This window comes from Argopecten irradians, chromosome 15, assembly GCF_041381155.1.
Source record: "Argopecten irradians isolate NY chromosome 15, Ai_NY, whole genome shotgun sequence".
NCBI lineage: Eukaryota > Metazoa > Mollusca > Bivalvia > Pectinida > Pectinidae > Argopecten > Argopecten irradians.
In genome coordinates this window covers 8524185-8546294 of record NC_091148.1, presented here as the reverse complement: position 1 = coordinate 8546294, position 22110 = coordinate 8524185, and the positions used below count along the sequence as shown (strand labels likewise).

Below are 22110 nucleotides of genomic sequence, written 5' to 3'. Positions count from 1 at the left end.
TTCACACACATACTCCTCAATGTAGACCTTCTTACAGCAGACAGACTTCACACATACTCCTCAATGTAGACCTTCTTACAGCAGACAGACTTCACACATACTCATCAATGTAGACCTTCTTACAGCAGACAGACTTCACACATACTCATCAATGTAGACCTTCTTACAGCAGACAGACTTCACACATACTCATCAATGTAGACCTTCTTACAGCAGACAGACTTCACACATACTCATCAATGTAGACCTTCTTACAGCAGACACACTTCACACATATTCCTCAATGTAGACCTTCTTACAGTAGACAGACTTCACACATACTCCTCAATGTAGACCTTCTTACAGCAGACAGACTTCACACATACTCATCAATGTAGACCTTCTTACAGCAGACAGACTTCACACATACTCATTGTAGACGATATCAATGTAGATCTTCTTACAGCAGACAGACTTCACACATACTCATCAATGTAGACCTTCTTACAGCAGACAGACTTCACACATACTCCTCAATGTAGACCTTCTTACAGCAGACACACTTCACACATACTCATTGTAGACGATATCAATGTAGATCTTCTTACAGCAGACAGACTTCACACATACTCATCAATGTAGACCTTCTTACAGCAGACAGACTTCACACATACTCCTCAATGTAGACCTTCTTACAGCAGACAGACTTCACACATACTCCTCAATGTAGACCTTCTTACAGCAGACAGACTTCACACATACTCCTCAATGTAGACCTTCTTACAGCAGACAGACTTCACACATACTCATCAATGTAGACCTTCTCTTACAGCAGACAGACTTCACACATACTCCTCAATGTAGACCTTCTTACAGCAGACAGACTTCACACATACTCCTCAATATGTAGACCTTCTTACAGCAGACAGACTTCACACATACTCATCAATGTAGACCTTCTTACAGCAGACAGACTTCACACATACTCCTCAATGTAGACCTTCTTACAGCAGACAGACTTCACACATACTCCTCAATGTAGACCTTCTTACAGCAGACAGACTTCACACATACTCATCAATGTAGACCTTCTTACAGCAGACAGACTTCACACATACTCATCAATGTAGACCTTCTTACAGCAGACAGACTTCACACATACTCATCAATGTAGACCTTCTTACAGCAGACAGACTTCACACATACTCATCAATGTAGACCTTCTTACAGCAGACAGACTTCACACATACTCATCAATGTAGACCTTCTTACAGCAGACAGACTTCACACATACTCATCAATGTAGACCTTCTTACAGCAGACAGACTTCACACATACTCTATCAATGTAGACCTTCTTACAGCAGACAGACACACACATACTCATCAATGTAGACCTTCTTACAGCAGACAGACTTCACACATACTCATCAATGTAGACCTTCTTACAGCAGACAGACTTCACACATACTCCTCAATGTAGACCTTCTTACAGCAGACAGACTTCACACATACTCATCAATGTAGACCTTCTTACAGCAGACAGACTTCACACATACTCATCAATGTAGACCTTCTTACAGACAGTACAGACATACTCACACAATGTAGACCTTCTTACAGCAGACAGACTACACATACTATCAATGTAGACCTTCTTACAGCAGACAGACTTCACACATACTCATCATATGTAGACCTTCTTACAGTAGACAGACTTCACACATACTCATCAATGTAGACCTTCTTACAGCAGACAGACTTCACACATACTCATCAATGTAGACCTTCTTACAGCAGACAGACTTCACACATACTCATCAATGTAGACCTTCTTACAGCAGACAGACTTCACACATACTACTCAATGTAGACCTTCTTAAAGCAGACAGACTTCACATATACTCATCAATGTAGACCTTCTTACAGCAGACAGACTTCACACATACTCATCAATGTAGACCTTCTTACAGCAGACAGACTTCACACATACTCATCAATGTAGACCTTCTTACAGCAGACAGACTTCACACATACTCATCAATGTAGACCTTCTTACAGCAGACAGACTTCACACATACTCATCAATGTAGACCTTCTTACAGCAGACAGACTTCACACATACTCCTCAATGTAGACCTTCTTACAGCAGACAGACTTCACTTCACACATACTCCTCAATGTAGACCTTCTTACAGCAGACAGACTTCACACATACTCATCAATGTAGACCTTCTTACAGCAGACAGACTTCACACATACTCCTCAATGTAGACCTTCTTACAGCAGACAGACTTCACACATACTCATCAATGTAGACCTTCTTACAGCAGACAGACTTCACACATACTCATCAATGTAGACCTTCTTACAGTAGACAGACTTCACACATACTTCTGAATGTAGACCTTCTTACAGCAGACAGACACACATACTCATCAATGTAGACCTTCTTACAGTAGACAGACTTCACACATACTCATCAATGTAGACCTTCTTACAGCAGACAGACTTCACACATACTCCTCAATGTAGACCTTCTTACGGCAGACAGACTTCACACATACTCATCAATGTAGACCTTCTTAAAGCAGACAGACTTCACACATACTCATTGTAGACGAATCAATGTAGACCTTCTTACAGGCAGACACACTTCAACATACTCATCAATGTAGACCTTCTTACAGCAGACAGACTTCACACATACTCATCAATGTAGACCTTCTTACAGCAGACAGACTTCACACTACATAGCTCATCAATGTAGACCTTCTTACAGTAGACAGACTTCACACATACTCATCAATGTAGACCTTCTTACAGCAGACAGACTTCACACATACTCATCAATGTAGACCTTCTTACAGCAGACAGACTTCACACATACTCATCAATGTAGACCTTCTTACAAAGACAGACTTCACACATACTCATCAATGTAGACCTTCTTACAGCAGACAGACTTCACACATACTCATCAATGTAGACCTTCTTAAGCAGACAGACTTCACACATACTCATCAATGTAGACCTTCTTACAGCAGACAGACTTCACACATACTCCTCAATGTAGACCTTCTTACAGCAGACAGACTTCACACATACTCATCAATGTAGAACCTTCTTACAACAGACAGACTTCACACATACTCCTCAATGTAGACCTTCTTACAGTAGACAGACTTCACACATACTCCTCAATGTAGACCTTCTTACAGAGACAGACTTCACACATACTCCTCAATGTAGACCTTCTTACAGCAGACAGACTTCACACATACTCCTCAATGTAGACCTTCTTACAGCAGACAGACTTCACACATACTCATCAATGTAGACCTTCTTACAGCAGACAGACTTCACACATACTACTCCTCAATGTAGACCTTCTTACAGCAGACAGACTTCACACATACTCCTCAATGTAGACCTTCTTACAGCAAACAGATCTCACACATACTCCTGAATGTAGACCTTCTTACAGCAGACAGACACACATACTCATCAATGTAGACCTTCTTACAGCAGACATACTTCACACATACTCCTCAATGTAGACCTTCTTACAGCAGACAGACTTCACACATACTCATCAATGTAGACCTTCTTACAGCAGACAGACTTCTTCACACATACTCATCAATGTAGACCTTCTTACAGCAGACAGACTTCACACATACTCATCAATGTAGACCTTCTTACAGCAGACAGACTTCACACATACTCATCAATGTAGACCTTCTTACAGCAGACAGACTTCACACATACTCATCAATGTAGACCTTCTTACAGCAGACAGACTTCACACATACTCCTCAATGTAGACCTTCTTACAGCAGACAGACTTCACACATACTCATCAATGTAGACCTTCTTACAGCAGACAGACTTCACACATACTCATCAATGTAGACCTTCTTACAGCAGACAGACTTCACACATACTCCTCAATGTAGACCTTCTTACAGCAGACAGACTTCACACATACTCATCAATGTAGACCTTCTTACAGCAGACAGACTTCACACATACTCATCAATGTAGACCTTCTTACAGCAGACAGACTTCACACATACTCATCAATGTAGACCTTCTTACAGCAGACAGACTTCACACATACTCATTGTAGACGATATCAATGTAGATCTTCTTACAGCAGACAGACTTCACACATACTCATCAATGTAGACCTTCTTACAGCAGACAGACTTCACACATACTCCTCAATGTAGACCTTCTTACAGCAGACAGACTTCACACATACTCCTCAATGTAGACCTTCTTAGAGCAGACAGACTTCACACATACTCATCAATGTAGATCTTCTTACAACAGACAGACTTCACACATACTCCTCAATGTAGACATTCTTACAGCAGACAGACCTAACACATACTCCTCAATATATACCTTCTTTACAGACAGACAGACCTCACACATACTCATCAATGTAGACCTTCTTACAGCAGACAGACTTCACACATACTCATCAATGTAGACCTTCTTACAGCAGACAGACTTCACACATACTCCTCAATGTAGACCTTCTTACAGCAGACAGACTTCACACATACTCATCAATGTAGACCTTCTTACAGCAGACAGACTTCACACATACTCATCAATGTAGACCTTCTTACAGCAGACAGACTTCACACATACTCCTCAATGTAGACCTTCTTACAGCAGACAGACTTCACACATACTCATCAATGTAGACCTTCTTACAGCAGACAGACTTCACACATACTCATCAATGTAGACCTTCTTACAGCAGACAGACTTCACACATATACATCAATGTAGACATCTTCTTACAGCAGACAGACTAACATACTATCTTACAGACCTTCTTACAGCAGACAGACACACATACTCATCAATGTAGACCTTCTTACAGCAGACAGACTTCACACATACTCATCAATGTAGACCTTCTTACAGCAGACAGACTTCACACATACTCCTCAATGTAGACCTTCTTACAGCAGACAGATTTCACACATACTCCTCAATGTAGACCTTCTTACAGCAGACAGACTTCACACATACTCATCAATGTAGACCTTCTTACAGCAGACAGACTTCACACATACTCCTCAATGTAGACCTTCTTACAGCAGACAGACTTCACACATACTCATCAATGTAGACCTTCTTACAGCAGACAGACTTCACACATACTCATCAATGTAGACCTTCTTACAGCAGACAGACTTTTCACACATACTCCTCAATGTAGACCTTCTTACAGCAGACTGACTTCACACCTACTCATTGTAGGCGATATCAATGTAGACCTTCGAATAGCAGACAGACTTCACACATACTCATTGTAGGCGATATCAATGTAGACCTTCGAATAGCAGACAGACTTCACACATACTCTTTGTAGACGATATCAATGTAGACCTTCTTACAACAGACAGACTTCACACATATTCATCAATGTAAACCTAACAGTTGACAGACAGCGTATATTGAATTTTTATTATTAAAGTTTTGAACATTACATGCTTGAACGTTTTAGGAAACGCGCCGCCCCAGCTGAAAATTTCCTAAAATGAAGTACAAAAATGTGTAGACGGACCCTTTTTTCTTTCAAATGTGCATTTTTAGAACATGGCACTCGGCGAAAATGGGAGGAGGCAAAAAGACATATTTGCCCCCCCCCCTCCTACGGCCCTGTTGAAGCATGTCGTCGTCTTCAATCGATATATCAAGGTGAGTCTAGAATCTGATGCTACATTCTCTAGATATGTTGGCTTATTTCTAAGACTGCGAATGTTAAGATGAAATAAAGATATATGATTAAAATGTGGGAGGGGCCTGGATTTGGATGAACATCATTTTAGGTGATCAACAATAATTGGATAATTAAGAAGAAGCATGGACAAGGGCAGATAAAGATAGCTGAATAACAAATATTGATTTGATAGCATTGTACTATAAATTAGATCATATTCCACTTAATAATACTGAGTATGTGTTAAAGCATAATGTGTACACATGTAAAAACAACCAATCGCCGCTCGATATGACTCTAGATCATTACCAATTATCAAAAACAAATAGTTATATTAGAAAGGACAGTGATAGTAACCCCTAGATTATAGAGGGTGTTAAGGATATGGATGCTATTATTGTTGTCTATCAATTCGTATTACATGTATACGTCCTGTATTTTTCAATTTCAACAATATTTTATTGATATTATGTACATCAATAGGATCGGACTTCTAGTACATCAATAGGATCGGACTTCAGGCTACCCTTAAAGCCTATTTAAAAATCTAATAGATGTGCTGTTGGACCGGAGTCAGTTTATGAGAATATTTCCAAACAACAATCGTATTAGTTTTGAACTTGAAGTCCTCTCCAGATCATGTTTTAAGTTATAAACATGAATTTATCCTGACAATTCATTAATACATATATTTATATACGTTCTGTATATATGACGTCATAATCCTTTCAGTCAATGCAAAAATAACCTCAAAGATCCAACCAATAGAAATGAGTGTAACATATAAAATTAAATTATGCTCCACTCACCTTAGACTTCACATATACTGCTTTTGAATAAATTCATTTATTAATATTGTTTATAACCCCTGTAAAATAGTATGTATATAAACTCTATTGACAAAAATGCCAATAAACGAACTGTTCCGTCGAGCGGTGCAAAGAACTGTTAAAATCGACTGTTAAATGTGCTGTTGGACCGGAGTGACATCACACTTACAATTCGTGACGTCAGTTCATTGTTTTGAGTCAATGGGTATAACAAAACAGTTATCGACTGGGTTTTCGGGCAACAGATGATTTGTTGGACCCTCAAACAAACTGTTGCCCTCGGCCTTCGGCCTCGGTTAACAGTTTGTCTTTGGGTCCAACAAATCATCGATTGCCTTCAATCCCAGTCAACAACTGTATATCAAGAACATTCAAGTAACTAATAGCTTATTATTCATTGTATCGCAAACTCTATTTAATCAGAAAAAGTCGTAAACTATTACATTGATCGTAATGCAATTTGTATCAATGTCTCAATATAACGAATGTAAATTATATATTTTATTTTCTAATTTACATTGTCGAGGCAGAAACTTCAAAACAATCAGCAATTTGATATTCAATTTTAACAAACTTATTTATTTTCCAGGGGCTCCAGTTGCGCCAGTGGCTCCAGTTGCGCCGGTGGCCCCAGTTGCGCCGGTGGGTCCAGTTGCGCCGCTGACTCCAGTTGCACCGGTGGCTCCAGTAGCTCCTGTCGGGCCAGTCGGTCCAGCTGCACCGGTGGCTCCAGTTGCACCAGTTACACCAGTAGATCCAGTGGATCCAGTTGGACCAGTGGGTCCAGTTGGACCAGTGGGTCCAGTTGCGCCGGTGGCACCAGTTGCACCAGTAACTCCTGTTACAGTGAGTCCAGTTGGACCAGTCGGTCCAGTTGCGCCGGTGGCTCCAGTTGCTCCGGTGACTCCAGTTGCACCAGATGTTCCTACAAAACCTGGTGGGCCAGGCGGACCTTCAAGAAGACCTGTTGCAGTCAAGAAAATACCGCTGGTGACTGTAGGAGGAAAATAATAAAAGTTGTTGAATAAAAGAAAGAAAGAAATCAAGTTGATAACTTTTCATCCAACACACTTCAGTATCCCTTTTCTCATCCCCATTTCTTTGAGGATGTATTCTTCTGAGGTTTCAGACCCGTTTCGACAAAGATCAAAGAAGGTATGAGATTTTCAAATACAATCTATCAATATCTGCAGCAAGTTGCCAGTTGCAAATTTTGTCAAAAAATTACATTTCTATTTTTAGTAAATTTTTTTATTCGGGGATTTTAAGAAATGACCCATTTGGCGACCATTTAGAAATTGTGTCGTTTTTCGTTTTGAGTAGAGACAGAGTTTTACCATTTTTTACTGAAATTGTTGACTGAAAATCTTTACTAGGTTCATGGTAATAAAACTAATGTGTGAAATGATGCAATTTTGTAACTTTATTTTTCCATTAAATGGTAATTAGATCACTTTTATCTTTCACTCTGAAACATTGAAAAATAACAAATATTCAAATAGGGCAAAAAAGTAAGCACATGGACTCCCATTTTTCTGCCTGATTTAGAAAGAACAACCCTTTCCCTATTGATATGCAAAATATTTACAAAAGTTCAATAACAGAACTTTCTATATATAGGGTTACTTTTGACAAAAATGGCTAAAAATGGTGCATTTTGTAGCTCAAAATTAATGGGTAGGGGTAGCATATGTTGTTATTCTGAGAAAAAATATAAGTCTTATTAATCAAAACTGGTATAATTTTTAAAGAAGACCACTGGGAAGTAAATCTCTTGCAAACATCATGTGTGTATGTTGTGGCTTACTCTGATGTTCAACACAAAATTTCCATAAAATCCAATATTTTGTCAAATAGGTATATTTGAGTATTAATAGCTTAAACACGAGCACACGGACATATGTTTTTTCTGCCATTTTCTTTTATGGTATGAACTCCTATTTCCAAAAATCTATATGAGAAAAAAAGTTGAATTCAAGAAAATTTTGACTTCTCAGAGGAGTACATCCTTAATCTTTTCTTTCGTTAAGTAAGCCTACTGAAGAAAGTAAAATGTTATTAGGCTGGCGTTTTCAGGTTTCCAGCGAATTCCCGCAAGTTTTCATATAAATTATTACATAATTTTGGAAAGAGTAGAATTTTCTTCTTGGAAACAAAATACAAAGCATTATTTAAGCAATATACTGTTACATGATTCGACATACAGTACATGGGCTTCATAGCAACTGCATGTCCAATCTGGTAACAGTTTATTACTTAAATTTCTATTACGATCAGTAAAATCCAAAACTATACGTTCATATCATTTGAAGTTCCCGCTTGCGCTAGTGTTGACGACACCAAGTTCAATAAATGGAACAGCCATAGCATCAGCTTCTGAATATAATTTTCTCCAAAACAGTTTGAAACAAGCGAACAAATGAAAATTATGCGATGATATTTTTCAATACATTTTACAACACGATATTACTATTGGAATTTTAAAACCAGGTTAAGAACGCAAAGATAATATTAGCCAAGTTAAATACAAGATGACGATATAAACCAGGTTAACTTCGCGAAACCAATATAAACCATTTTAAGTACATAAGTACTTAGGTTAAATACAAAGAGAGTCTCCAAATGTGGTAAGAAAGCCAATGCAAAATTTATAGAACTTTAGTGGAATTAGGGAAAGCTTCCAAGAGAAGGCGATTCGCATTACACCAAGATGATCTCAAAAAGGAGCAAAGAGGAAAAGAGGAAAAAGACATAATGTACACAATCTCGAAGAGGAGCACAAAAGGAGGCAAAGATATATCCCACGATGTGTACAGTGTCGAAGAGGAACCAAAAAGAAAGGCAAAGACGCATCCCGCTATGCATGCAATCTCGAAAAGGGGCAAAAAGGAAAGGCAAAGACGCATCCCGCTATGCATGCAATCTCGAAAAGGGGCAAAAAGGAAAGGCAAAGACGCATCCCGCTATGTATGCAATCTCGAAGAGAAACCACAAACAAAGGCAAAGACGCATCCCACAATGTACACTGTCTCGAAGAAGAGCAAAAAGGAAAGGCAAAGACGCATCCCACAATGTACACTGTCTCGAAGAGAAACCAAAAAGGAAAGGCAAAGACGCATCCCACAATGTACACTGTCTCGAAGAGGAACAAAAAGGAAAGGCAAAGACGCATCCCACAATGTACACTGTCTCGAAGAGGAGCAAAAAGGAAAGGCAAAGACGCATCACACAATGTACACCGTCTCGAAGAGGAGCAAAAAAATGAATGCAAAGACGTGTAGTATAACCATGCCTTGATATTGAAATTTAATTTTACTTTTATAGCATTATGATATCAAATTTTAACTAATTTGAAATCATATATGAGTATAGGGCGAATGTAGTATAACGATGCCTTGATATGGATATTTATTTAAAGATCTAATTTAAGTTAAACTATATATAATATATAATTTTATAATATTATTGACCAGTGTGAACATTCTTCAGGCACATATTTCAGAAATGTAAATGGCTAGGTCGTGTATATGTCCCTAGGCAATTACACATGTAACACGACAGTTTTGTCAGTTTTACATGTCCGATTACATGTTCGTGTCTGGTCAGTTGTGACATATACCGGTAGTATGTAATAGTATGTAATAACCTTAATATGTTGTACCGACAGTTATGTTCCGTGTCGTATCTACATCTGCATTTACACGTAGGCACAAATTCACATAGGGTATAAAAAGGTCTGACTAGGGATAGACAGGCAGGCATACACACTTGTGTGTGGCCCCATTGGGGATCCATAATGTCTGGCAGCGTAAATTGTATTCCTATGCAAATATATGTATAACCACTATGCATTTGACGTAAATACAGCAGAATAAAACGTCGACTAAATATTGGACTCCTTCATCTTTCAACTCTACAACTACATCGACATGAACCTCACGAGTAAATAACCAACAAAAGCTAAATCCAACTTCTGACACAACGAGAAAATCATATTATATTTTAGACGCATCCCACAATGTGTACAATCTCAAAGAGGAGCAAAACAGAAAGGCAAAGACGCATCCCACAATATATACAGTCTCGAAGAGGAGCAAAAAAGAAAGGCAAAGACGCATCCCTTAATATATATACAGTCTCGAAGATGAGAAAAACAGAAAGGCAGAGACGCATCCCACAATTTATACAACCTCGAAGAGGAGTAAAAAAGAAAGGCAAAGTCGCATCCCGCTATGTATACAGTCTCGAAGAGGAATAAAAAAGAAAGGCAAAGATACATCCCATAATGTACACAGTCTCGAAGAGGAAAAAAAAGAAAGGCAAACCCGTATCCCACAATGTATACAACCTCGAAGAGGAGTAAAAAATAAAGGCATCCCGCATCACACAATTTATACAATATCGAAGAGAAATAACAAAGAGAATACGAAGTGTTCCGGAACAGCATTCCGTATTCCGCGCTCCGCACTGTGCTTTACTCACTGCAGTGTGGTTAGGACTTTGTTATCTCCCTTTTAGCGAACTCTCGCCAGCCGCATTCTGCTGAGCATGGAGTAAATGACGAAACAATGTTGTTGTTTTATGGATGTTTATATGAACTTGCTGTGAGCTAACTACCGACTGGATGATACAGGTAGCGATAATAAAGCCTCGTGTCGGATTTGATATGTGTGACACCAGGAGTGTCTAAGAATTCATTGTAATACATTGAATGTAGGTTGTGTAGGTTCGCATTTATCATTTACATGTTATCTTCTACTCTTACCAGAATTGAAGAAACGACAAGCTATGCTAGCCATTTATTATCAGGCCAAAAAATATATATGACCCTAATTTGTTTTCCACTTTTTTTATGTAAAAAAATTAAAAGTCGTGATTTTGATCACAAACTCCGAATCCGGCCATTGTTTTAGAGTGAAAGACACTAAAAAAAAAAAAAAAAAAAAAAAAAAAAAAATCCCGACCGATCGACTCCTTTTTTTGCCAATGTAACCCTCAACTGTCATATTTTTTGACTAAGCAAATTTAATGTAAACATTCTAGATGGAGTTCAAACAATGTGAGGGTGTGATTTATTAGTTATATTATTATATTTCAGTTTTTATGGGATCCAATAAAGTTGTCAATACGAGTTGGAGTCTTGTAATCTGTCCGTCCAAGGTGAGCCAACACTTGGGGGCGGAACACAATCTCGAAGAGGCATCATGTATGTTTGTAGGTTTGTCCATTTGAATTAATTTTACAGCTTTTAATTCATCAAAATTGATGATTTTAAATAGATTACTGAAGAAAAAAAATGAATGTTTTCGCAAAGTTACGGCACATATAACTTAATTGTTATATAAGCAATAAATTGCCTTTTGGGGGATTTATGGTCCTATTATTCTCCCAGGATTGCAGACAAATTGAATGATGCGCGTTAGCAAATGGAAATATTATTGTATAAGTTCTTTTTCTAATTTATCAATTGTAATTTTCTGTGGAAAGTTACATGTATTACCCGATTTAGTCTTTTAGCGCGAAAACTCCCATCGCGCATAATATTCTGTGTCTATATAAAGCTATGTTGTAAAAGATTACCAGTCATATTTATCGTGAAAATATACAAATCGCGAAACAAAGCAATCGCGAAAATATCCGCGTTTACAGTAATCCTCTTACCTATTCCAACGAAGGCTGCTAACACCATGGGTCCTGATAGCCCAGTACCAAATGTTGGTGCTGGTACTGGTAGAAACTGGCGTTGAAAAGTTGCCATGGCCTGAAAAGTATCCAAACTTAGAAATCAATAATTGTTTTTTTATTATTATTATTTTCATTTTTTACATGAACTCTTTAAAAGTATATGAACATCGATTTTCTAAACGTCATATATGACTTAAAGGTAGGTTTCGCCCTATGAGATATGAAATATGATGACAAAGGGATTAAAATTTAGTCTATTTTTTTTATATACAATTAACGTCCTATTAACAGCTAGGGTAATGTAAGGACGGCCTCCCATGTATGCGGTGTATTGCGCTTATGTAGTGCGAGGTGCGTGTTTTGGGAGACTGAGGTATATTCGTGTTGTGTCTTTTTGCATAGTGGAACTTTTGTCCTTTTTATAGTGCTATATCACTGAAGTATGCCGCTGAAGACACCAAGCAACACATCCCACCCGGTCACATTATACTAACAACGGGCGAACCAATCGTTCCACTCCCGGTATGCTGAGCGCTAAGCAGAAGCAGAAACTTCCACTTTTATAGACATTGGTGCGTCTCGGCCAGGGGACAAAACCCATAGCCTACCTCACAGGGGCGAGCGCTCAACAAAACGCCAAAAGTGAAGCGGTGTCAAGGGAGACGTTAGGAAGACTAAAGTAAGTTAGGAAGAAGAGAAAAGATAAGATCCTAAGTTTAGTCGCCTTTTACGATCATTCCATACGGGCAGCAGTGACAATTCTAACGCCCATTATCTCCAGACCATTCTCAATGCAGCGAACAATATATATAATAGGTGGTCAGTTATCTAGCTTGACCAGGAAATACTCCTCTAACAAACGGTCCATCGGCCTTAACGGTAACCTGAGTATATATATACAGTGACGTGCCAAAAGTCTTTCACATTTTTATGACGTCGCGTCGTCTTGTGATTTAGAATATTGCAACTTTAGAAAACCATAACTCAGAAACCATGGAACACACCTACCTGATATTTTAGTATTTTGTTGCGTGACCCTTTGCCTTAATTACTGCTTGGACTCGTCTTGGTAAAGTTGCATACAGCGCAGCAATATACCCCGGAGTAAATGAAGTCCAAATCAGAGTTACAGCATCAATAAGTTCTTGGCGACTTTTAATAGTATGCTGACGAATCTTAATCATTCTCCATACATTTTCAATAATGTTTATATCTGGAGACTGAGAAGGCCAGGTTAAACAATTAATATTGTTTTCTGTTTTCCACTGCTGGGCCCTTCCCGACATGTGTGCAGGACAGTTATCATCTTGGAATATCCAAGGCTTATCAGGAAAATGTTTCAAGACAACAGACCATAAATTTTGATCTAATAGTTCAATGTACTTATCTGTATTTAAATTTCCTTCTATTGGTCTCAGCACACCTACTCCGGAGGCACAAACACACCCCCAAAACGACACTGACACTCGGGAACTACCGTGACGTACAGTCCTGATCCCCAAACACTCGGGACGCCATTTCTCGTCGGCTTTTCTCCACACATACACTTTTTGATCAGTACCTAAAACTACTTGTGTCTCATCAGAGAATATTACAGTGTTCCAATTTTCAGAAATTGTCCAATTTTTATGTCCACGGCACCACTCAACTCGTTTTTTCCTGTTAACTGCCGATATCGTCAACGTCTTACATACAGACCGCCTGGAATAACCCTCAAAATGTAATCTTCTCTGTACAGTACGTTTTGAAACTTTAACAGGAGTAAATGAATTAAACTGTGTAGATAAATCTGTCAATGTTTGCCGACGATCATGTTTTACTAGGCGAAAAAGTTGTCGATCCCCCTGTTCACTTGTTAATCTGGGCCGCCCGCTTCGCTGCTTATTTTCAATACTTTCTCTTTCTTTGAAATTCTTTAAAAATTTACTGATGGTTGAATGGGAGAATCCTACAATTTTGGCAATATCTGCAACTTTTCTACCACCTTCTTTCAATCGTACCACTTGTTCCTTTTCAGCCAACGTCAATTCCCGGCGAACCATCCTTCATGATTGTTGACGTCTGCTACAAAACTAAAAATAGCCCCACGCGAATTTGACAGATATGGGAGATAACCCCCGCACTTCATCTTGCACAACACAAAAGAGTTCCGATTCTAGTACTAATTTTTGGATCGCGAGGAAAGAAATTCTAATTACTTCCGGGTATTGACCGACGACGCGTCATAAAATGTGAAAGACTTTTGGCACGACACTGTATGTAAAAATGCAATCTCAGGCTGATAATACTAACTAAGTTTGAGTCATTCCCTATGAAAATTATGGTTATGGCTATTTCTACAATCGTGTTATTTAAGGTCGAGTTAGGTAACGTAACTTTGTCGAGATAATTATGTCGACCTGTCGAGTTATATCATGACTTGTTTAGATATTTATGTCGGCAAGTCGACTTATATCACGGAAAGTCGACTTGCATCCTGGAAAATCGACATACCTTATTACGACGAGATCCACGATAGTCAGTTGCGATAGTGTAACTCGACTTTCCAATATGATTATGTGGACTTGTCTTGTTAAAACTCATCTTACCGACATAAATATCTCAACAAGTCATGTTATAACTCGACTGGTCGACATAACTATCTCGACAAGTCATGCTATAACTCGACTTGCCGACATGACTATCTGGTCAAAGTCGAATTACCCTAAGTCGACCTAAACTAACTCGATGGCAGAAATATGCCACCATAGAAAATTAAGCAAATAATACTCATAAATGTGTTTTTTCTATATAAACTATAGTAAATTTGACCCTATCTCCATGGGCAAACCTTAGATCTCAGGGCCATGAAATTCACAGTTTTTGTGAAGGACATTAGGAACATTCAATCCATGATCCATATCCATCTGGTATGAATTCAGAAGAAGATGTTTGATTTCTTAGCCATTTTGGCCCCAATCCTCTGGCCCATAAAGGTCGTCCAGGGCCAATATAGATATGATGTCAAAATACTATCTCAGGCTAATAATTCTAAGACAGTTTGACTCATTTCCTATAAAAACTGAACAAATAATGTTCATAAATGTGTTTTCCTATATAAACTATAGATATCTTGACTCCCCCAGGGGGAAACGTGAGACACAAGGATTATATAATTCTTGTATCGGGTATAATTTGATACCTTTCCATCTATGAAGAGTATTTGATGCTGCCATTTCCAGAATTTCAGAAGAAGAGTATTGAATTTTTTTGACTATTTTACCATTTGGCCCCGCTCCGAAGACCCCTTGGGGTCAGTCATGAAAAATTTGTTAATGATATTCAATAACCATCTCATAGTCATAGTGTTTTCCCTATATAAACTATAGTAAAATTAATCCCCTTTGCAGGGAAAATGTGACCAACCCTGGGTTATATAATATACAAGGTGTGTAAAGGACCTTCAGACCTTTCTATCTATGAAGACTATTTGATTCTACCAAATCTGTGATTGGAGAACAAATTTTAAGTAAATTTTACCCCGCAGGACGCACGACGGACGACGACGGACAAAAAGGCGATAAGAATATAGGTCACTTGAGACTTCGTCTCAGGTGACCTAAAATAAAGCGAAGTCAAGCTTTACATAGAACAATGACGTAATTTTTTTCAACGAGGACGTACATCAGATGCGGCTTCTGTATCGTCGTTAGGTGTATGCCACCTCTGAATTTTATCTAATAGTGATATCCTACAGTACTGTCATTCCCATTAATCTTGCCGATTCTGATTCAACATTTTCCCCCGACATTTTTCGTTCAGCCATTTTGTTTACTTCTAGTACGCTACAATGCGCATGCGTACAACTTCGAAATCCCAACCCAAAACGCAGCTTCATTTGCATATAATTCAGTCGGTAATAAAATAAGGAAGTCCTTAAATGCTGTATCCAAAAAAGAACTAATCTCATACACTTTCAAAATTAATTGGGATATTTTTATTACATTTAAAAAACTTTTCTCTCGTTTATCGTGTTCAAAAAATCAGTTTGGGCGAAACCTTCCTTTAAAATAGATCTACTGGAATGCACTAAACAGCAATATTCGAGTGCTGTATAAAGCATTTAAGGATGCTCCACCGCTGACAAATAGTATTTTTTTTTCTTGATAAAAAACAGGAGCAGACGAATTAGTATTTTTCTTCAGTTACAAAAATCACTTACTTTACACAATTACCACCATTGAAAAGTTTGAGCTTCTATTTTCACTTCAAGATAAAAATATTAAAAATAATCATTTGCATCCTGAAAAAAATCCATGACACTATGTCCTACATAGAATGAAGTACTGAATTTATTTTATATTATTTTTTTTTGTTAATGAGACATAATGTATATACATGATTAAACACCAATTACAGTTCAAACAATGAGTATTGTCTATGCTCTGTCGGAGGTGCAGCATATTTGATATTTTAATCTTATTTCACGTTTTTAGGGGTATATTCGCGGAGGTTCATTTTCGTGGTTTATCGATCCTAGAGCCTATTGTTTTTATGTATGTCAATGAGCTTCTGAATTTTTCGCTGGTGTTAGAATTCGAAAAAACAAAACATCCGCGAAATTAACCTGCTATACAGTAATATTAAATATAAATGTTAATTATATTGGCTTGGTCAGAATCCCTTAATGGTCTCAAATGGCCGATTTCAGCACGATGTTATTTGCGTATACAGACCACTCGAACATTACTTTCGTTGTAGTTATATACATGTATTATAAATATATGTAAGTTTATTAAAAATAATTAATTGCGTCCCGAAAAAAAGTCTATGGCACTATGCCATATATGGAATGAAGAACTGATTGCACATCCAGCAAACGAAAAGCTAGAGGCATCAAATATCATTCTTTGTGTTAATCAGACATAGATTTACATAACTAGACACCAATTATTGTTCAATGCTGAGTATTGTTTATGCTCTGTCGGCGATTCAGCCTCTTTAAAACTTATGATAACAAAAATATTCAGTGACAGATCGGACATTTCCGGTATAAAATTGAAAATATAGACAGATATTGTTGATAAAAAAAATATGAAAATAAAACAGTCCAATTTTTTTTATAGAATTATATTGATCTATAAAAGCAAAGTAACTTTAACCTATAACAACACGGTGAACATTCATATTGGATTGTATAGACCGCGCAACATGATTATAGGACAATATCGTCCTATTGATATTATACATTGATGAAAGCAACCCCCATACTTTTTGATAGAGAGGGTAGACAATATGTAGCTTAAAGATGCTTTACCGCCGACAGAGCATTTCGTTCCGTAAAAGATATAATGCCTACGTCTTAGCAGGACGCAAATAATTATTTTTATTATTATGATGCTCCACCGCTGACAAATGGTATTTTTTCACTATCAAAAACAGGAGCAGACGATTTAGTATTTTTCTTCAGTTACAAAAGATACTTTCTTTACACCATTACCACTATTGATAAGTTTGAGCTTCTAATTTTACTTCAAGTTAAAAATATGAAAGATAATTAATTGCAACCCGAAAAAAATACGTGGCACTTTATTCTATATGATGTGAAGTACTGATTGCGCATGCACCAAAGGCAAAATAAGTTATTTTATATAATTTTTGTATCAATTAGGCATACATATACACGATTAAACACCAATTATTGTTCAAATGATGAATATCATTTATGCTCTGTCGACGGTAGAGCATCTTTGAAGTAAAATTAAAAGCTCAAACTTTTCCAAGGTGGTAATGGTGTAAAGTAAGTAACTTTTTTAACTGAAGAAAAATACTAATTCCTCTACTGCTGACTTTGACAGAGAAAAGAAAATTATATTCGTCAGAGGTGTTGCATTTTTAAATTACAATTTCATATTCACTGACGAAACGAGTAATAAAGCAACCTAATACGGCCCGGTTAATATTTCCAATTTTTATATGTTTCGATAAGATTTATTGTATTTTTTCAATGTAACAATGATTTAAATACTGTAAGAGCAAAATATGTTATTACAACAATGTTTTATTGTTTCGTATGATAATAGATTAACTTACCGATGTTGTTTGTCCGTTCCGACAGATGTCACCTACCTCTATACGTCTATAAGTCACGCAGGGGAACTAAGAAGCTATCTTATACTAGGGGTACGTATCCAATATCTACCTTAGGATCATGTGATTGCTGCGATCTTAATTATAATTCAAGGAGTGTGAACCGATGCGTCTTTAAAATTCTCCATCACACTTCGATATGACACTCAATCATTGAGACGGCTGTACTGATACTAGCTACTTCGCCAGATATGAGAATAAGAAGTGAGACGTGCTTTGGGATATAACATTACAAAATATATTTTACGTTTTAGGACAATGTTAGTGATATTTCAGTGCCTTTTAACTTCATTAGGACAGATTTCCTAAAAAGTATGAGTTATCGCAAAAAAAAATCTTCTAACATTTGAGTAGAAATCTACGGGTAATAAACATGTTTTAATGACGTCATATTCTGTATTTGCATATATCTCCTTGATTTGTTGACATCAGTGATGAGATACCCATTACATATGAAATTATCACTCAAAAGCATTGAGTTTGAATGGCGGATTCAACGACGTTATGTTTGCATAGACAAGATGGTCCCAAAATAAATTGAAATGACCTCTTTCACAAACAAAGCAAAATTTGCCCACAAACCAATTTAAATTTCCCTTGAAATACGACATAAATGTTATTTTGATTCAATCCTATTGAAATAAAGATCGTTAGAACCACTCGTTCAATAGAGGATCTGACAACATCCCATTAAGGATCATGTTTTGATGACCTTTATACCATGTGGTAATTTGGATCAAATGCATTTTCTGCACGTTGCTTTATCAATTGAAAACACTATTTCTCCCAATCATACATGTGCGACTATATTTGTTGTGCTCGTTGTGCGAGATGACTACATAAACACGGAAATGATTCTGACAGATTTTCAAACTATTTCGTCCCCCGAAATTCACTGTCAAAATTTTGCCAGCAGCAATTTGATTGGCCAATGTCAAAGGTCACTGGAACATGACCCCTAATGGGATTTTCTCTAATCCTCTTATCCAACGTAGTGATAATAAGGATATGTATTTTAATCAGATTGACTTTGAAACGGATTCGGATAAAAAGGAACACTGTGATATATCTCTACTGTGCCAACTTTTATTTGGCCATAGCACAGGCCACTGGAACCTATTGAATTTTTAAAACGTATTTCAATATTTGCCATATTAATGCTGCTACAAACATGAATAGCATTTAGTTAAAAAATTGTTCGTGGGCAAAACAAAACAAAACAAAATCCTATTGTTTTTACCATTAAATCGTATTTCTAGATCAGTGAACCGGTATACTGCGAAATCCATCCCCCGCATAAAGTATTACTTTTTCCATTATTATTAAAGTTCGTTTTGTTACTTAAAATGATATCGAAGAATCTAGAGCGGGCACATTACACGGGAAAACAATGCAAAATAAATAATATAATAATAAATTAAAATAAAACTATTAGACGATGTGGTTTGGTGCAATTGGTTGAATGACCTTTCAATTAATGAACATGTACGAACAAGCCAGTTTAAGGGAAAATCGAAATACCCAATGAATCCACCGACCCGTGGTCAGTATTTTGCAGCTTCTCCATATGAGATTCGAACACAAACCTCAGATTTGGAGGGCTTGTGATAGTATCCAGTGAAATCACCGACCCGGCTCCTGGATCATGAAAGAGTCTTAGAATTAAGTTTGAGCTTAGCCAATCAAAAATGACGTAACTTTTTGTAACGTTATCTGTGATTATTTAAGTCTGAACTTAGTGTTTCATTACATTGAAAACAGGTGTTAGTATCCTACAGCTGCCTTATTGGTATTCGAACTGAAAAGGAGGGCCTATAATGATATGTCGGGACATTTTGCCCAACTGACCACCCCAATCACACTTATTGTGGAATATGAAGACACACGTTACTCACTCCCACCCGTCAGCGCACGGGTAAACTATACAGGTACACTAACCAGCCTGTCGTGTCTATATCACCCAAGTTACTAAGGCAAATCAATCACTGTCCCATTAGCCTGTCAGTTGCATGCATCATCTAGTCGTGAATGATGTTCAGGGAAGCCGTGTCGACTTACTTCAAAATATAGGAGTGTCCAATATGTATCCATCAAATGAATTCAAAATGCTAGTGTAAACGTAGATATTTACGTGAGGATAAACTTTACGGTAAATAAACGAAAGTGTTTTAGCGTGAAAATTCCCACGTGTGTAATATTTTGTCTCATATGAATCGGTTAGATTTATATCTTACAATACAAGGTTTATTTTGATGCGAAACTTTTGTCTATTCATCTTTTTTGCTTTCCGTGTCTTTCCGTGTCGAGCACCAAATAAAAGTTGTATTGTAAAATTCTAACTGTGTATTCTGTTTATCCTGCAACTATTATGACATTCAAAACGAAGCAACTTGCCAGTTATTTACTTAGCTTCGCTCGAAGCGAGACGCTTCTTTGATGCAGAGAAAAAAAGATTCATTCACTAAAACGAATGAGTGTGTACTTCTTTTTACTGTCGTGGGAAAGATATAAGCGCATTCCCAAACAGTACTAGTAATAATATTCAGTGTGTAATATCACTGAAACAATATGAAAATACTAAAGAACAATAATTACCCATCAAAGATTTATTTTACAATACATACTTTTGCCATGAGCGAAGAAAAACTCGAAACCGCCATGCGAAATTTTCTATATCGTAAAATGACGTCATTCCTGTGAATATGACGTCACTTTTTAGCAGAACTGAGTGACGTTTCATTCATCATAATGTTCAAGTTCTGGGTCAAGATAGAAAAAGTTCCGTGAAACGTGGTACAAATTCGCCTGATCGTATTGACGGTTAAAGCATAAGTTTATCCGGCAATAGTTATCGGTCAGTATGTGGGACAGTTGCAGGATAAATATCAATAACGCGAAATGTCTGTACACACCAACGCGAAACTAGCCATTACAGTATCTTGATTGAAAGTTTTACACGTTAAATATACTGATTTGTTAAATATTTTTATGTCATCCGGCTATAAATTCTATCTTTGCATATTACAGAGTTAGCTCCCTTGCGGCTAGATATCCATTGTGACGTCATTGTTGTGTGATCGCAATTTACGTAGTTTTGTTCGAAAAGTATGACGTTATGCTTGCAAACACATGATGTCACAGTCAATAACTACATGCGAAGGCCAATAACTCTGTAATATCCAAATACAGAATATCTGTTTAGATTATATCTCTTGTGCAATATGTAAGTTAGCCATTTCATTCTGGAATCATAGGGGCCGCGGTGGCCGAGTGGTTAAGATATCTTGACATATTACCACAAGCCCTCCACCTCTGTGTCGCGAGTTCGAATCCCATGTGGGGCAGTTGCCAGGTACTGACCGCTGGTCGGTGGTTTTTCTCCGGATATTCCGGCTTTCCTCCACCAACAAACCTGGTATGTCCTTACATGACGTAGATGGTAATTCGCGGCGATTTCTTTGCGCGAATTTCGCTATCTTAATAAATATGCGAAAGTAAAGAAATTGGTATACAGTAACTTAATTTTGTTTGTAAAGAACATTATATCATTAGACTAAATATTTAGTTTATCAGCCCATTTAAATCATAGAAAAAGTGAATTAAATTAATTTTGAAAAGATTACATTTATTAGATTGTATTATTTTGAATACATTTATTTTATGTTGTGGTCCAAGATACATAACTCAAAAAAGTGTAGTCTTAACATGAACCGCGGTTCGCGGTGTATTTAATGTACAC

General features: G+C 37.3%; 1 protein-coding gene and 1 long non-coding RNA gene across 4 annotated transcripts; one reads left to right on the top strand and one right to left on the bottom strand.

Annotated features, from left to right (window-relative positions):
* Positions 1 to 7091: 7091 nt before the first annotated feature.
* LOC138309188 (collagen, type I, alpha 1b-like) lies at positions 7092 to 12317 on the bottom strand. Its single transcript, XM_069250336.1, has 2 exons — positions 12219 to 12317; positions 7092 to 7551 (listed from the first exon to the last, which is right to left on the bottom strand). Exons 1-2 carry the CDS (start codon positions 12313 to 12315, stop codon positions 7136 to 7138), a joined length of 513 nt encoding a protein of 170 aa, XP_069106437.1. The 5' UTR covers positions 12316 to 12317; the 3' UTR covers positions 7092 to 7135.
* LOC138309189 (uncharacterized) lies at positions 11053 to 18763 on the top strand. 3 transcript variants are annotated; one of them, XR_011206219.1, is made up of 3 exons: positions 11053 to 11190; positions 11656 to 11763; positions 18340 to 18763. It is a non-coding gene; the product is annotated as an uncharacterized lncRNA (long non-coding RNA). The 3 variants fall into 3 exon arrangements; XR_011206217.1 differs by having other exon boundaries at positions 11656 to 11771; XR_011206218.1 differs by having other exon boundaries at positions 11656 to 11775.
* Positions 18764 to 22110: the final 3347 nt, after the last annotated feature.

Bases quoted from the DNA above. Each gene is read 5' to 3' on its own strand.
- LOC138309188 (XM_069250336.1), bottom strand. From the start codon at position 12,315: ATGGCAACTTTTCAACGCCAGTTTCTACCAGTACCAGCACCAACATTT. The intron at 7,552-12,218 runs GTAAGAGGATTA...TTCCTCCTACAG, and splicing joins AGCAGCCTTCGTTGGAATAG to TCACCAGCGGTATTTTCTTG.